This window comes from Aspergillus undulatus (genome assembly GCF_047715775.1).
Source record: "Aspergillus undulatus strain CBS 261.88 unplaced genomic scaffold BDV17scaffold_3, whole genome shotgun sequence".
In the NCBI taxonomy this organism is placed as follows: Eukaryota; Fungi; Ascomycota; class Eurotiomycetes; order Eurotiales; family Aspergillaceae; genus Aspergillus; species Aspergillus undulatus.
The window spans coordinates 59,852-75,885 of NW_027396607.1; the positions used below are offsets into that span (position 1 = coordinate 59,852).

The 16,034-nt window shown below is 51.0% G+C and overlaps 6 protein-coding genes across 6 annotated transcripts; 3 read left to right on the top strand and 3 right to left on the bottom strand.

The window, feature by feature from the left end:
- Window positions 1–112: 112 nt before the first annotated feature.
- Window positions 113–994, bottom strand: BDV17DRAFT_286875 (class I SAM-dependent methyltransferase; the record flags this gene model as incomplete). The annotated part of the gene is made up of 1 exon (XM_073761030.1): window positions 113–994. One exon carries the CDS (start codon window positions 992–994, stop codon window positions 113–115), a length of 882 nt encoding a protein of 293 aa, XP_073620030.1.
- A 1,327-nt stretch (window positions 995–2,321) lies between these two features.
- On the bottom strand, window positions 2,322–4,125 carry BDV17DRAFT_251324 (uncharacterized protein). Its single transcript, XM_073756412.1, has 5 exons — window positions 4,025–4,125; window positions 3,749–3,976; window positions 3,028–3,681; window positions 2,785–2,968; window positions 2,322–2,718 (listed from the first exon to the last, which is right to left on the bottom strand). Exons 1-5 carry the CDS (start codon window positions 4,100–4,102, stop codon window positions 2,357–2,359), a joined length of 1,506 nt encoding a protein of 501 aa, XP_073620031.1. The 5' UTR covers window positions 4,103–4,125; the 3' UTR covers window positions 2,322–2,356.
- A 3,054-nt stretch (window positions 4,126–7,179) lies between these two features.
- BDV17DRAFT_286877 (DUF4396 domain-containing protein) lies at window positions 7,180–7,882 on the top strand (the record flags this gene model as incomplete). The annotated part of the gene is made up of 2 exons (XM_073761031.1): window positions 7,180–7,534; window positions 7,590–7,882. 2 exons carry the CDS (start codon window positions 7,180–7,182, stop codon window positions 7,880–7,882), a joined length of 648 nt encoding a protein of 215 aa, XP_073620032.1.
- Window positions 7,883–7,884: 2 nt separating this feature from the next.
- Window positions 7,885–10,698, bottom strand: BDV17DRAFT_298833 (Diacylglycerol acyltransferase family; the record flags this gene model as incomplete). The annotated part of the gene is made up of 4 exons (XM_073763777.1): window positions 7,885–8,980; window positions 9,038–9,415; window positions 9,468–10,106; window positions 10,157–10,698. The coding sequence occupies 4 exons, from the start codon at window positions 10,696–10,698 to the stop codon at window positions 7,993–7,995; spliced, it is 2,547 nt and encodes an 848-aa protein (XP_073620033.1). The 3' UTR covers window positions 7,885–7,992.
- Window positions 10,699–11,451: 753 nt separating this feature from the next.
- Window positions 11,452–13,284, top strand: BDV17DRAFT_298835 (cytochrome P450; the record flags this gene model as incomplete). The annotated part of the gene is made up of 7 exons (XM_073763778.1): window positions 11,452–11,544; window positions 11,594–11,689; window positions 11,743–11,812; window positions 11,875–12,430; window positions 12,481–12,856; window positions 12,910–13,070; window positions 13,125–13,284. The coding sequence occupies 7 exons, from the start codon at window positions 11,452–11,454 to the stop codon at window positions 13,282–13,284; spliced, it is 1,512 nt and encodes a 503-aa protein (XP_073620034.1).
- Window positions 13,285–14,148: 864 nt separating this feature from the next.
- BDV17DRAFT_279027 (elongation of very long chain fatty acids protein) lies at window positions 14,149–15,179 on the top strand (the record flags this gene model as incomplete). The annotated part of the gene is made up of 3 exons (XM_073759643.1): window positions 14,149–14,541; window positions 14,597–14,879; window positions 14,950–15,179. 3 exons carry the CDS (start codon window positions 14,149–14,151, stop codon window positions 15,177–15,179), a joined length of 906 nt encoding a protein of 301 aa, XP_073620035.1.
- Window positions 15,180–16,034: the final 855 nt, after the last annotated feature.

Consider the following 16,034-nt stretch of genomic DNA (forward strand, 5'->3'; position numbering starts at 1 on the left):
ATGAGTGACAAGGGAACCACGAGTGCAACCACACCAAAGTACCGGACAATATTTGCATGATGACGCTGTAGAAAAAGACCGTCAGCCCACGGTCCTCGCTCACTCCTTACTCTCACTTGTGGGCGATAGCGACCCAAGCGACCATCTCCACGCATGCTGTCGTTTTTTCCTCGGAGCTCAGGCCACCCTTGAGCTCTTTGACCCAGTGTTCCTTCTCCTCCTCGCTCCAGCCGCTTGTCACCTGGCCGAGAAACCCTTGCTTCATGATGTCAACCAAGTCTTCGACGTCTGTGCCGCGATACCCGACCTTCTTCGTCTGAACCTGGATCTTGTCCTCTTTGAAACCTCCCGCCTTGAGCACCCCCTCCAGCTTCCCCTTTGTATACCACTCCTTCGGCATCGGAGTCTCCCAAGGCACGGAGTCAGGTCTAACGGCCAGCTGGGCTCGTTGTATATGCGGCAGATACCCCAGACCCTTCCAAGTCGTGATGAAAGCAGTCCCTCCAGGTTTCAATGTCCGGTACATATGCGCTGCTGCCTTCTCTCCGTCCGGAAAGAAGGGAAAACCGAGGTTCGTGTAGGAGTGCGTGAAGGTGTCGTCGGGGTACGTCAGCGCCCCTGCGTCCATGACCGATATGGACAGTTTGTCATCTCCATCCTCGCCGTCACCACCCAGCCATCCATTCTCTTGCGCCCTGGCCATGAAATTGCTGACCATCGATGGCGCAAGATCCGCAGCGAAGATTCTTGGCTTGGGTTTGTGCTTCGCCTCGTGTGACGACTGACCCTCGCTTAGGATTTCCGACGTGAGTATTCCTGTTCCACAAGCATTGTCGAGGATGATGGATGAAGGTGAGACCCTCGGCTCTAGGGTAAGCAGGTATGCTGCGAGTTCTCTGGTGCATCCTCCAGTAAGCCGCTCGTAGACCTCGCTGGCCTTATCGAAGGCTGCGGCTGCGGTTCCGGGTTGCGGTGCTGGTGTCGAGGTAGCCATAGTTACTCGTGGTTTTTACTTTTCTAGGTAGATCGTGCTCCTGCTTTGAGATTATTCTCAATCCGATGGTCGCTATCCCTCGGGGAGACATGATGGCTTAATATGTACCCGTGGGTGGCCTCGTATTCACCACCAAGGTACATCGTGGCTAAGACCTTGGTCAGGCATCATCCAATCGCTCAGCCTGCTTAATCTAATTCTCATCGTGTGTTTCCGGCGCAGATTGTTCATCCCCGTAATGCGGGGTGTGGAAAAGTGCAAAGTCTGTCTGCCTTGGTGGAAGGAGAAAGGATAGCATCATGTGCCAAGACAAAAATGTCGGAGCATACTGCCCTCCGGTACCGCCTGCCCCTAGGGGTTCGACCTCGCTTAGTCATCTATTAGTAAACTAGTTAGTTATCTTAGATAGGCGGCCTACCGGCCACCCAATGAGACATACATCCATCGCTTCCCACAGAATTGGGTGGGCCCGTAGGGTGGTTGCAGGTGACCACGACTCGTTCTTGTGGTTGCAGATGACGAGGCCTCGTTTTTTTGGTCGCGCCCCACGAAAATGCTTAGTAAAGACTTGGTGGGGAGGCAGGTGTCACGCCACCTGGCGGCCCACAAAACAACTTTTCGAACCACGCTACCTCGTTCAAAACACTTACCGATGGCCTCTGTTATGAAATATGCATGCACAGGGGAAGAAGGACAGAACGAGGCTGTATCAGCTACACACACATAGCCTACTAAGGAGCGGATGCCAAGGGTTCTCTCGTCCGGGCACCGTGCCCGCGATGAGCTCTCAGCTAATATGCGTTCTGAGGTTATTGGTTGACTTGTAGTTGTGCTAAGCAGTTCCCAGGCACTCAGCAAACAGTTATTAAGCAGTAAGAAGCAGAGCCTTACAGTGGCTTTCGAGCAGTCCAAAATCCTGCAGAACATTTCACCGTAGTAGATGTATAGGCAGTTATCTTCATCCTAAGTGGTTGCCAATTAGTTAGTAAATAGCTAGCGGACCGAAAATATATATCAGGCTCACCTCCTCGTATTCAGGCAGCTCCAGGCGCCCAGCTTCGGCTTCGCGGAGGTACCACAGGTACCACTTCTAAACCAATAAATTAGCGATTAGAGCATAAAAAGAGCGATTATAGTAGAAACAGGGCTCAAGATAATAATTATTAAGGAGTTTCAAAGTACTTAACTAATATTTTTGGAAAGCGCTGCTATCATGAAGTTGATGTGTTCGTAAGCGTCTTGAAAGAGGTGCCGTGGACTGAAATCTTACCTCGTAGCAAAATAGGTGGCGTGACATGCATGTGACCGCCAAGCCGATTATTAAGCAGTTTTGTGGTGCGCGACCGAAAAAACGAGGCCTGGTCACCTGCAACCACCCCTGGGGCGCCACCTCGCGCCTTTCCTGGCGGGGACACAATCAATAGGGAACGATACAAATACAATAGCCCATAACATAACTAAGGGAACCAAAGATGGTAGTATGATTAACAACGGCCATGACGGAAGTTGCAGAACATCGCTCGGAGGCATATATGCAAGCGATGCACCAATAGAGAGAGACCAAAGCAAGATGTACACCGATGCGGCCTTCAGGCCACTAGAGAACTGATAGTAATTTTTATCAGGATCGAAGTCGGACAAATTGCTAGGTCTCGGAGGTATGATTATGGGGCTAGCTGTTGCAGAAGGTCCGTTTGATTGGATATTGGGGTTTGCTCCTTCTTCTTATTTATCGAGGAATGTCAGTCTAATCGTTTGAGATGTCTAATGATCGGTACGTTATCGCTTACCAATATTTAGCGTCTGGAGTATGGTAATAAGAGGCAATGCCAGCAGAACGACAGGCATAACCTGCCCAAAACTCCAGCTCCTGTCCTTGATGCCGTCAAAATGGTCATCGAAAGGGAAAACTATACCGACTTCTACTAGGAAGCCGTACAGGGCCCAGGAAAAGCCTGCAATAAGCCAGTATACCTACCCACATTGGTTAGTCTCTGCGCACCAACAATCCATATGATAGTATCAGTACATACCTCGAAGAACATTGAGGAGACATTGTCCATAATAGCACGTGTTGTTAGGAAGAGTGCAAGTAACGGATAGTAGAGCATATTTCCTAGCACGCGCTGCCACGCTTTGGTGACATTCCTCCAGCCATAAACTACCCATAGCAGCCGTCGAGCGCGTTGGCTGATCTTGCTCCTCACCGTGCTGATAAATAGTGAGAGAGGCTGGAAGAGCTTGATAATTCGGAATGCAAAGCCGAATACAGAAATCAGGACTAATACAATCATCGAGACAAATGCACGTGGATATTGTGAGGAGTCATGAGCGGAAAAGTGGCAGATGGCATAGTCATTTGCCTCCTGTATGCCAGGTCTGCGATCAACATAGGGGGACGTCGATATGTGAGGAGAGCGGTAGTTTCCTGTAGGCACTACTGCAGTGATGAGCATCACAAGCAAGACAGACATCAATGATAGCCTCCATTTGCGTTCTGCCTTTCGGTTGTAAAGGTAGTTTCTCAGGAAAGTCAGACAAGCGAGATGCGTTAGACTTGCAAACCAAGCCAAGCGTCCTATGATAAGCCAGTGGAACGAGGAAAGACCGCAGTGAAGCTGGGAGTAACCACTGATCAGGATTGCAATGCCTGTAGCAAGTTGTAGATCACTCATTGCAAGAACGCACTGTCGCTTGTATTAGAACACGCCAGTTACGGCTATAGAAATAAATCAGAAAGGGGGGGAAGCATGCTTTTGTAAGTTGGGTATCAAGATATGACCAGCGCGAGACGCTAGATCCTCTTCTGCAAATTTTCAATACCATCAAGTCCACGGGGTTAGGACAAAATGGTAGGGGTCGAGGGCAGGAACTATTACTTGCGTTTCGAAATGGATCCAGTTGGGGTTGATATGCAATGAAAAAATGAGCGGTGACTAGGATAATAAGCAGCCCTGCAGGCCCGAGGAAGCCAACAATCACCTGAAACATGATATTAGTAAGAGCGAACGAGCAGACACGAATGCTTACCCCAGGGCCGGTGATATCAGCATTAAAGGGTATGTGTTTTGGAGGGGTGGCGCAACTGTAGCTACAGTTCCTAGCCATCTTCTCTTGTGCAGCAGTTGCAGTGGAACATACGTTGGCTTGAAAAGGAGGCGGAGGCTCATTTAAATCACCTTCCTGGGGTGTGCGACACTGAAAGGACACCAAAGGCTGAAACATAATCAAACGCTGCGCCTCGACGAGCTCCGAAGGCTGTATCAAGACAAACCTCTCCGCTAGCGAAGTACTACTATAACTCTACAACTGTCGAATATACAGGTTCCTGTCTTGGAATACAGCCTCCTTGCGTGTCTAACTCTGAACCAGCTGCCCCTGGCTGGTAGTCTAATGCATAACAACTACTCTGGTTGACCCCGGTGATTTTGTTAGTACGGTGGGTCCTACTAGGATTATGATCCTTCGGATTCTGCCAGCATCAAAATTGAAGCTATTCCCAAGCTAGCTAGCTAGTATTTCGTGTGGCCACCCTCCGCCTCTATTACAGCCTGGCATCTTGCCTGCATGGATTCAACAAGGCCCTTCAGGAAGTCCTCAGGCACTGCATCCCATGAAGCCCGTACAACCTCTCGTAGCGAATCATAAGATAGCTGGTAATCATCAGGATATCGCTCTTGAATCCAGTCTTTTATCCAATTCCACACCATTTCAATTGGATTAAGGTCTGGGGAGAAAGCAGGCCATGAAATAGGATAGATCCCCCGCTCACTAAGCTCACGAAGAGTATTTTGACTAGCATGGCCTGGTACACCATCTTGCATAAGCTGAACTGGGCTATCTTGTTGCCGAAGCAAGCGAATATAGCCATCAATAATAGGCACGATCCGCTCGGAATACTTCTCTGAATCAATATATCCCCATTCCTTCTCCCAAAAAAGACATGGCCCTTTGAAAGAGGCAGGAAATGATCCCCAAAACATCCAGCCACGCTTTCTTGGAGGTAATATCCGTAGACAAGTCTTGTCAAGCTTTTCACCTGCCTTTCTTGTCACGTAGCATCGTTTATGGAAGCCTGAAGTAACCCAAGTCTCATCAAACCAAAGAATTCGATTCCACTGCGCAATTGTCCAATTTACATGTTCAAGGGCCCAAGCAAGACGTACGCGCTTATTCTGGTCCGATAGAGGCGTCTTTCGAAGAGCTTTGCACCGTGTATAGCCTCGTTTTTTAAGCGCTCGAGATAGGGCTATTGTACCAACAGGAAGGTCTAGTTCTTGAATAACCTTAGAATAAGGCATGCGTCGGGTCCGCTTAGATGAAGATATAAATTCAATAATATTATTAATATCTTCTTCGGATAGCTTAGGTATCTGTCCACGTGCCTTTTTAGGAGTAGCTTGATGGGATTGGCATGTATATTGGACTTGTCGATGGGTCATTTGAAGCTGAGAGGCTATCTGTTAGTACGTAAGCCCGGTATCTCGTAGGGCTAGAACTCGGATTCGATCATCACGTTGAAGGCGAGTAGAATTCTGTCTTGTTTCAGAAACTTCAGAGGGCTCAGGTGTAGTAGGCATTGTGATAAAAAGTATATATATAGGCTAGGGAGTCGATACCGGAGGTCTTTAGGATTGAGCTATCCAAGAGGTTTCATCAGCTTTATTGTAAAGCTAATAAGGAAGGCGGTGCTTGAATGGCATTGACCGCTTTGAAGGATTCTGACCCACCGTACTAACAAAATCACCGGGGTCAACCAGAGTATATTACTTCCGCGCAGATATGGATTCAGGGTAAAAAAGCATAGACAAACGCCACGTCATCAGTAGGCTTGGCTCCAATGGTAATTGTTATGAAATATGCATGCACAGGGGAAGAAGGGCAGAACGAGGCTGTATCAGCTACACATACGTAGCCTACTAAGGAGCGGATGCCAAGGGTTCTCTCGTCCGGGCACCGTGCCCGCGATGAGCTCTCTTCGATAGATCGTTGATTGATTGTTAGATACAATGAGGGGTTGAGCTTTCAGGAGTTGGAGTAGTGTGTGGCCAAGCCACTATAGATCACGTGGTCTCTTACTTCCGTATCACAGTTTTGTTGGAGCGTCGACAGCCGTGGCCACCAAGCAACATTCGGTAGTACGATACTCCGCTCCGGTCGCCTGGATTTCCTAGGAAATTGCCGCGGCATTGGTAGGCGGTCAGGCAGGGATCGTCCTTGTGTCAGCATGAGTTTTGACCGCCTATTGATTGTCGCGATCGAGATCTGGGAAGCGAACGTATGGGCGTCAGTCTAGGTGTAAATTACTCGATATCAACCCCTAATAATATCAAAGAATGAAGGTCTGATGTCGACCGTACGACCTGCCTATTTGGGATATCGGATTGACGACCTCCGATCACCGAGGTTTATGCAGAAATTTTCTGCTATTGCCACCGTTCAAAAGTAATGTCTCTTCTAGTTGCTTATTATTATCTGTGTATTTAAAACCACCGTTTGCAGCTAGATTGAGAAATCAGACCTTCATTCTTTGATATTATTAGGGGTTGATATCGAGTAATTTACACCTAGACTGACGCCCATAGATAACCAGCTTACTAAACGGTGACTAAGCGAGGTCGAACTCCTAGGGCCAGGCAGTACCGGAGGGCAGTATGCTCCGACAAATCCTAGAGTCTTGTGATCTCGCCGCATCATACGCGTCACATGACCTTGAGTTCGGTCGGCCATTTGCGCGAGGACTTATAGTTCACTAGTATAGCTGCCCATTTCCTGTAACATCCTTAACATCTGCTGGTATCTGCAGCTTATACGAATGCGCTCTGTTGATGCAGGGTTCAGTGATACCATACCATAGGACGCTCTCCTCGTTCTTTATCCGCAACCTACTATACATTCTACTCCAATGGATCCTCACTAGACCAAACATATGGTAATGTGCCATGAGAGAGGGACTTGTCACTCTGACTCTAGAAGGTCCTAATTATTGACCGTGACAGTCCTTCCCAGCCGATGCCTGCACGCAGACGCGCAGACACAGCTGGACACAGCTGGAGCGGGCACGTGACGCGGATGCGCCTTTTTCGCGTCAGCAAGAAGACCGGACTCAGACTGTACATAAGAGCTTGCAAACCCGCAAATTCCCCTCAGAATGTTCTTGCCTGCCTGGTCACGAACACAACACAATGCTGCGTCTGTCATCGCCGGTGACGGCCAGGCCTTTGACGCGTTTCGCGTCCCAGCTGACCCCGAGGATATCCGTGTCCCAGGCGCTAGGTGTTGCCAGTCGGAGGAGAAACTCGTCTTCGGATCCGAGCAGTTGCAAGGGACATAATCATCTCGCCCAACAATATGGATCGCGAAAACCGAGTCCCTCACCCTTGACTCGACGCTTCTGGACATGCCGCTCTACATGGCGCCGAGCGGGCATCAACACCCTGCGCTGCCTAGTCGGCTGCACAGTCGGCGACTTTTCTGCGCTGTGGATACTGCAGACTTACTTCCCTGAGATTGGAATGGGGTCGATTATGGGGCTGTCAAGTTCGTTCAACAATTATTGCCTCAAAACTCAATTCAATGCTAACACCGTATATAGTGGCCTCGGGCATAACAACATCCATCATCCTCGAAACAGTTCTCCTCCGGCGCGGCCCAGATCGCCTCCCTTGGGCTCTGGCCGCGCGCACAGCGATGGGGATGAGTCTTGTTTCGATGTTGGCTATGGAAGCCGCGGAGAACTTGGTCGATTACCATCTCACGGGCGGTGTAGTGGCTCTGCATGACCCAAATTTCTGGATGGCTGCGCTGGTCTCAGTCGGCGCAGGGTTTTTGGCGCCCTTGCCGTATAATTATTGGCGGTTGAGAATGTATGGGAGGGCTTGTCATTGATAAATGGAAAGGAAGTGATATGTATATATGATATATGACATTTGAAACCGAAAGATCTCGACTTTATGGGCAGCGCAAAGAGGAGAACAGGACAAACGAAAGGAAAGACTCTACTCAACAATCTCAAACTTCACCGACGCATCCCCCTCAAAGGTATCCCGCCAGTCCGCCCAGATACTCTTCAACTCATCAATATACTTCTCCTGCAACTCCTCCACATAAGCCTCCTGCACATCAAACCTCTGCTGCCTCACTTCAATCGGCCTCCCAACAACAACATGAACAGGCTTCCTAAATGGAACGAAAGCCCCAAACCTCCCCAACGAAAACGCAACCTTGTGCCCAACACTCCTCTCCCAAGCCCACTTGACAACCCCCTTCAGGCTAAACGTCCCCTGGTCGAAATTCACCGGTTGAAAGAGATCATTCTCCCCAAAAACTAGAACAGGAATCAGATCCGCACCAGTCTCAATCGCAACCCGGATAAATCCCCTCCGGATTTTAATCACGATTCCCATTGTCCCGGGGCGCGCAATGTTATACTCCCTGCTTCCGCCAACACTTATCGTAATGGCACGCCCCATCCCGCGCAGATCGTACCCGCCGCGCGTGAGATGCGCGATGCAACTGTCCCGCGAAACGCCGCATTGTCCGCGCCAGAGGACGTACTCTCGTAACAAGGGGGCTGTGAAGAAGGCGTCCTTGACGAGCATGGTGTTTCTTATTCCCGGGAAGAGATCCGCGAAGCCCGTTGCATCGGCGGAAAACGCACCCACAAGGCCATGAGCCGCGATGCCGTGCGGGTGCCCGCCGAAGACATATTTCCTGCGCGGGGAGAGGGTCGTCGAGCGGTAGAGTTTGATGGGGAAGTAGGAGGCGTGCAGCTGCCAGAGCCAGGACGAGCGGAACCAGTTGCTTCGTGAACGGGTTGTTGTTTTGTGTGCGGTCGAGAAGAACTTGATGTGGATTATGTAGAGGAGGGCGAGGATGCGGATGTGTGGGATTAGCAGGAGGGCGTAGCCTGCTATGGGGAGGAGGAACCAGGTGTTGGAGACGAATGTGACGGCGAGGATTTCGGCGAGGCGGCGGAAGATGGACCTGCATTTATTGCCTGGTTAGTTCGGCTCTGGTTATGTTGATCTGCGACGGACTCACTTGTTGGCTTCTGGCTTGGTATTTAGAGTCTCCAGAACCGCCCCTGACCCATTCTCGATCTTGACAATCCGAGGATCTTCCGTCTTAGGCTCAGGAACAGCAATCATGCTCTTGTCTGGCCGGGCAGCAAGGTCCGCGATCCTCTCTGCTGCCTCAAGACGACCCTCCTTCTTCTGACAGAGTTTCTGCAGCTCAGCAGCTTTCGTCAGATACGACTGGTTCCCAACGACCTTGGTCAAAGCCCTGCTGAGCTCCTTGCCGCTGATATCAGGGGCTCGGCTCTTGTTGCCGTAAACACCAATTCCTAGCCACTCAGCGCGAGCGGCATTCTCGTAGCAGTCTTGCCAGGCTGGGAGGACGACGTGGGGGACGCCATTTCTGCACTTGTTAGTCCAGGGCTACTGCTAAAGTGAAGAGGGATTGCACATACTGAATAGCCTCATACCACGAGTTCGCACCGCCATGATGAACAGAGCAAACAATCTGACCGGTCTGCAGCATGGCAAGCGGCTCGACCTGGAACCAGGAGAGGATGCGCACCTGGTCACTATCCAGCTCCTTCTGCAGCGGCGTTATAGACTGATTATAGATCTCGTCCTGGTCATGCGGATGCTTTGGCAGTTTCCAGAGAACCTGGATTTTCCGATCGGTACACGAGGCAAGGAAGCTTTTGACACCCGTGGCAATCTCAAGGACGACGCTCGGACTAGGCGCATACAGAGTGCCAAGGTTAATCAGAACCGTAGGCGCCCTGTGCAACCAGTCGAACATCTCGGGGTCCTGCGTCTTGACTGATGCGACAGGGAGCAAAATTGGCCCGCAGGCGACGACATTATCAGGAACGTCCATCGGCCAGTCTAGCTCTTTGAGAGCCGGCGAGAGATGAAGCCGGTTTGGCATCCAGCCGTCGGCGAATGGGAACCGCCCGTGGATCTTGTGCTTGATGCGCCAGTCGCGGATTTCGCGCCGGCGGCCGCTGCCGTGGTACATCTTTGCAGTCTTGAGGACCGCCATGGTGTTGAGGGGGATTTGGTGGATCGGGAGGGGGTATGCGAAGCCGGTTCCGGGCCTGAAATGTTAGTCCTTTGATCAGTTTTCTTGGGTGCGGTAGTGACTTACATTGGATACTTCCACGCCCAGGCGCCATTCCTCTGCAGACCTAAAACAATATGGCTGAGGGAAGTTGTATTCAAGAGCACAGTCGTCTGGCCAGCGTTATACGCGGCATCGCGCCCCTGCAGGAAGAAGAAATCGATCGCGCAGAGAGAAGGCTTAACAGCCTGGATGATCTCAATGCAGCTCTCATAGATATCGATGTACTCATCCTCCGTCCACCCCCAGATATCCTCGCACAGCGACTTGAAGCCCAGGACAGAGCCTGTATACCCAGGCGGGTGGAACGCGCCGCGCTTCCCCGTGCGAATGAAGATCTCCGTGTTGGACGGTCCTCGCACAGGGTGGAAATGGATGCGCGATCTGTATCTAGCATCGTAGGCCTTCTCGTTATCGTGGAGGAGCTTCTCCAGCCGCTTTTCGAGGACAGGGAAGGAGGCGAGATGGACGTCTACGCCGCCGCGCACGAGCAGCTCGTGGATGATGGCGAGGACAATGTTTGTTTGGCCGTGCTCGCTGTTCGCGAGGAATAGCACTTTGGTAGTCATGACTGCGCTGGATGGCATGACTTTCGATTGCCGAAGAGAGAGGGTCCTCCGATCAGATAGATATACCACGGTATACCTCGCCCTGGCGGAGGAGGGCCGTGTTTCAGGAAATGCCGAGGCGACCCTGATGGCGACCCTGAAAATGAGGGATCATCCCATAAGAGAATGACACCACCCCAACTGAAAAGACTATAATCAGCAATAAAACAATGATTGACTAGCGAAAATAAGGTTGGCTCCACACTCTTCAGACTGGGACTCGACGCTGGTCGTTTCAGGTTTGGCCACCAGAGTCTCAGCCTCGGCAAGCCCTACAAGAGTAGTCTAGTACACAGACAGATCTATGAAATTCGCCGTCTGATCGCCAATTTTCGAGAGCGCCCTGCCGATCCAATTTGCTTTGCTTCTCGAATGATCGAACTCAACATCACATTCTTGAAACAAGATTGCCAGTTCACCAGTCACATCCACCCACCTCGGCATTCACCTGCCTGTCCTTCGGCTTCGCCTCGCCCCAGTTTCGGCAGTGGGGTGTCACACCGTGGTGGCATGGGCTGATCATGAGTTCGGATCTGGGTCTGTTGTTGTTGTTGTTGTTGTAACCGTAGGGCGGAAATTGCCTGGGCCTGGTAATCTGGTGTATTGTTTTCATAGATCGGTGCAGACTGTAGAGTATATAAGCCAAAAGCCCAGCTGGTGTTTCAACTTGCTCCTCGCTCCAAGTCACAGACATAGTCAAGTCAACCCGCCAAAATGTCGCTCGTCATGGCTGTACCGCAAGCGTTCTCTGTGAACAATCTCAATGATGTGCCGACCCTGTTGGTCTCGGCTTTGAGCTTCATTATTGTTTGTTGCCCATCTCACTGTGCTGAAGCAGACCACTAAGTCGTGCTAGATCCCAGGGGCTTTCTTCTTTTGCCTCCAGCTCCTGCAGCCGGGACCTGCTATCAAAGGTGTCCGAGGGCCAATCGTTGACCGATGGCTGTTTGGGGTGAGTATCTTCCATATGGTGTATGCTTCGGATTCATACTAAGTGTCCTCTAGCTGGAAACCAAACTCAGCTTTCTCAATGGAAGAAGCTCATACAAATTCAAGTCCCTTCACGACAACTATGGTACGGCCCTTTCGTATCTCAGCTGACAGAATACTATAGCTAACTACGTCGTGGTATTCCAGGCAGAGTCGTCCGCTTCGCACCCAACCAACTATCCACCAACACCCTCAAGGGCATGAGAAACATCTACGGCGCCGGCCTCGGAAAGACAAACACCTTCCTCAAGACAGGCTTCTACAAAGCCATATCCCGCCGCAATATCTTTACTGCCGCCGATCCATACTACCATGCCACCGTTCGGAAACTATTCAGTCCCTCGCTGAGTCCGGGGTGCATGGCCGCCCATGAGGGCGTGATCAAGGGCTGCATCTCCCGCTTTCATACACTGGTTAAGCAGAGGATGGAGAACGGAAACGCTATCAGCTTGAATGATCTATACTATTCCCTGTCTGTTGATATGGTCTCTGAGGTTCTCCTGGGCAAGTCTCTCGGCTGTATTGAGCGAGGGCGCCCATTTTTCTGGACAGAGCAGCTTCCTCGTATCTTCTACTGGGCTACCATTCGGGATCAGTTCCAGGGCTCTGGTGTTCCTACGCTCATCAAGTGGATGCTTCGCCAGATCTTGCGCAAGGGTATCCGGCAAAGGAGCGAGGAAGCCAGGATGCGCTTGATCAGAGAGTACGTCTACGAATTTCATGACGGGTATGGTATCACGCTAATAGCAACAGGCAACTCAAGGCAACACATACCAGACGGGACATCATGGTCGAGGTCATGGAGAGGTCGGAGTCTAGCAACTTGCCTGAGGATGAGATCGCCGAGAACTTCTCTGCCATCATGCTTGCCGGCTTCCACACGACGTCGCACGCTATCTGCGCTGCTATCTGGCTCGTCCTCTCTCATCCCGATACGCACGCAGAACTGAAAGACGAGCTACGGACTGCCTTCAAGTCCACGGACGACATCTCTCTTGACGTCCTCGCCAAACTGCCCTGGCTGAATGCGGTTATCACTGAGGCTCTCCGGATCTATCCTCCTGTTCCTCTTGGTGGACCACGCACCTCTCCTGGGGCCTATGTGGACGGCGTCTACGTACCGGCTGGTGTGAGTACCGCAACCCTGTGATCCTGGACTCTCTCAACCTAACCTTCTTTCAGGTCGAGGTCTGCACCTCTTTGTACTCCCTCCACCACAACCCCGAGTACTTCCACGAACCCTCCCAGTTCCGCCCCGAACGCTGGATCAACCCCGACTCCAAAGACAGAAAAGAAGCCGTGCAGCCCTTCCTCCTCGGGAGCCGGTCATGCATCGCTAAATAGTGAGCCTCACCCCATTCTTCACATACAATCTGGCAATCACTAACAACAACCAGCTTCGCGCAGCAAATGCTCCTCCTCACACTTGCCTCGTTCTTCGTCCAATTTGACGGCCAGTACGTAGGTAGGGTTAAAGACTGGACTAGCCAAAGCCGCTGCTACGCATTCTGGGAACTGCCTGATCTAAAAGTCGCGCTGCAGGAACGGGCAGCTTAGCTTACTTGGCGGATTGTCTAGGAAAGGGCATGATATGATGTATATAGTTTCACGTTTATTGTTGATTCTCGATACTCCGCATAGGCATTGCAGGGCTGGCTCTGAAATGCCGTGGCAAACCCAAACAATTGAAACTTTTTTTTTTTTGTTCTCAAAGTTCCAAGTCATGAATATCATTTCGTACAGAGTCGTCGGCTGAGCTCGCTCGGTCGCTTGTCACAGATCAACTCCCCGAGTCCTGTATTCGATGGTCTAGTGACCGAACTCAACCCAACTGCCCCAGCCGTGCTCAACAATCCCAGACCGTGCCCGGAGTCGGCATTTTATCGGGACAATTCAGTTTTAGGGGATCAGCCTCCATCTACTGTATCGAGTAGGGCTGGCTGCAGGTGGCCTCGGCCTGAAATTTGGCCCTTCCCCCACCGGCACTTAGAGGATCCACCGTGGGCCACAGTACGGGGTATACTGCTGATCTAGCACGATCCTCGCCGGGAAACTCAATTTTAGGCGTTTGTGCCTTGCAATCTATTGTGTAAACGACTGGTTCCATCGGGGATTTGTTTACTTTGCAGGCTATAGCACGTTTTGCTAAAGCCGGGCACGTCGCTATCCTGGCACATGGCGTACTTGCAAATGCCGGTGATTGTCGCATCACGGATCTCGTAATTGTCCCTACCACGCAGAGATTGACAAGGGATCAATTAACTTGGTTTCAAGGGTGCAGGCTGGCAGGGTCCTGGGAGACCTCACCCCTGTGCCTCGTCTCTAGATAAAGACTCCGCGCTCAGGGTTTAATGTTGGAAATAACGAATTCATAGACTTCAATTGCTCGTTCACTCGTTCTCTTAGATCAGATCTATCACTATGGCGATGCAGGTGCCAACCCTCAACCGCCCCTTCGGGGTCCAACTCTGGCCACACTTCAGCAAAGGCTTCACAGCACTGACGGGCAAGTCCCCAACGGACTTTCAGCTCGTGCCTGGAGTCACGCCCATGACAACCCTCCAAGGCACCCTTGTCTCACTGGCAACATACTACGTCGTGATACTGGGAGGCCGCCAGCTTATGAAGAACAGAGAGGCCTTCAAGCTTCAGACGCCATTCATCATTCATAACTTCATCCTAACCGCAATAAGCGGCATCCTGCTCGCGCTGTTCCTAGAGCAGATTCTTCCGACACTCTCGCAGGATGGTGTCCTTGTTGCGATTTGCGATGCGCGCGGTGGATGGACGGATGAACTTGTTCTGCTCTACTACGTACGTTCCTCAACAGCATGATTCAACCCATGAGCCCAATTAACAAATCATTTAGCTAAACTACCTGACAAAATACCTGGAACTCGCCGATACAGTCTTCCTTGTACTCAAGAAGAAACCGCTCACATTCCTACACACTTACCACCACGGCGCAACCGCTCTCCTCTGCTACGTCGAGCTCGTCGGGCGAACCTCCGTCTCTTGGGTCCCTATTACATTAAACTTGATGGTCCACGTCGTGATGTACTGGTACTACTTCCAATCCGCGCGGGGCATCCGCATCTGGTGGAAGAAATACATCACCATCTTGCAGATTGCGCAGTTTGTTATTGATATCGGTATACCATCCTACCTCCTACGCTACCTAAGGACCGAAATGATGACTGACCTGAATTTGTTCCATTGTAGGGTTCATCTACTTCGCCTCCTACACGTACTTCGCCTCGACGTACTTCCCCTGGGCGCCGAACGCAGGGTATTGCATGGGCGAGGAGTACGCGGCTGGCTTTGGGGTGTTCATTATTAGTTCTTATCTCCTGTTGTTTATTTCGTTTTATTTGACGACTTATAGGGACCAGGCGCCGAGGTTGTTGAGTCAGGCTTCGAGGGCGCTTGCGGTTCAAAAAAAGGGTCAGTGATTCATTACAACTGTGTGGGGTTTAGGGCTACTTCTTTGAAGCCGGTATTCTAGGCTTTAAAGCCATGGAGCTCAGTGTGAAGGAAGGAAGGCTGGCCATTACCTAGGATACAGCTTACTTTGTGTACATACTTGAGCCTGAGAGATTTAATCATATTTCTTCTAAAAATCTGCATTTTTTCTATGTGGTATGCCCACCAGCTGGCTATATGTCTTTTGCACTCGATCACTCGATCTGGACTTGTCTACGGCGTATGCAGCCTTTCCTGCGTCGAACAATGAATTTATTGACTAAGAGAAGCGGCTTGTGGCATGTCGAGACTCAAGTTTGGGTTGAGAAGTCCCAGAACCATATAGCAAGCTCAATGTCGCAGACGGTGAACTATGTATTCCAGAGATCACGAGCCTCTTCTTCTATCAAAGGGATTTTTGCAAGCGCTCTGAAAGCCACTGAGCGACTCTGTTCGAGCGAATCGGGTTTCGCTGGCCCGCTCGCCAAGCCACTACATCCTAATTGGGAACGTCAAGTTGTTGAAACACAGAGTGATTCAACGATACTAATTACTACTCTGTATATTGGCTGTAGTTGAGTCTGGTAAAAGTCCACAGCTCAGATCGATATCTCAAGACTTCACACTGGCTGGAGGTAGATACTGCCCCCGGCCCAACTGCAAGGTTCCTAAAACCACGGTACCAAACGAAGCACGTGGGCTCACCCTTCATGGGTTGACTTAGACCAGTCCAACTCCATATGGTTGACAAGTCTTGTGTTATGCTCTGCCGAGGGTCGCTCTTCGAAGTCCCGAGTGCCAGGTTCTCTGATTCCTGGGCCACCCCAACCGGACCGGTCGCCGAC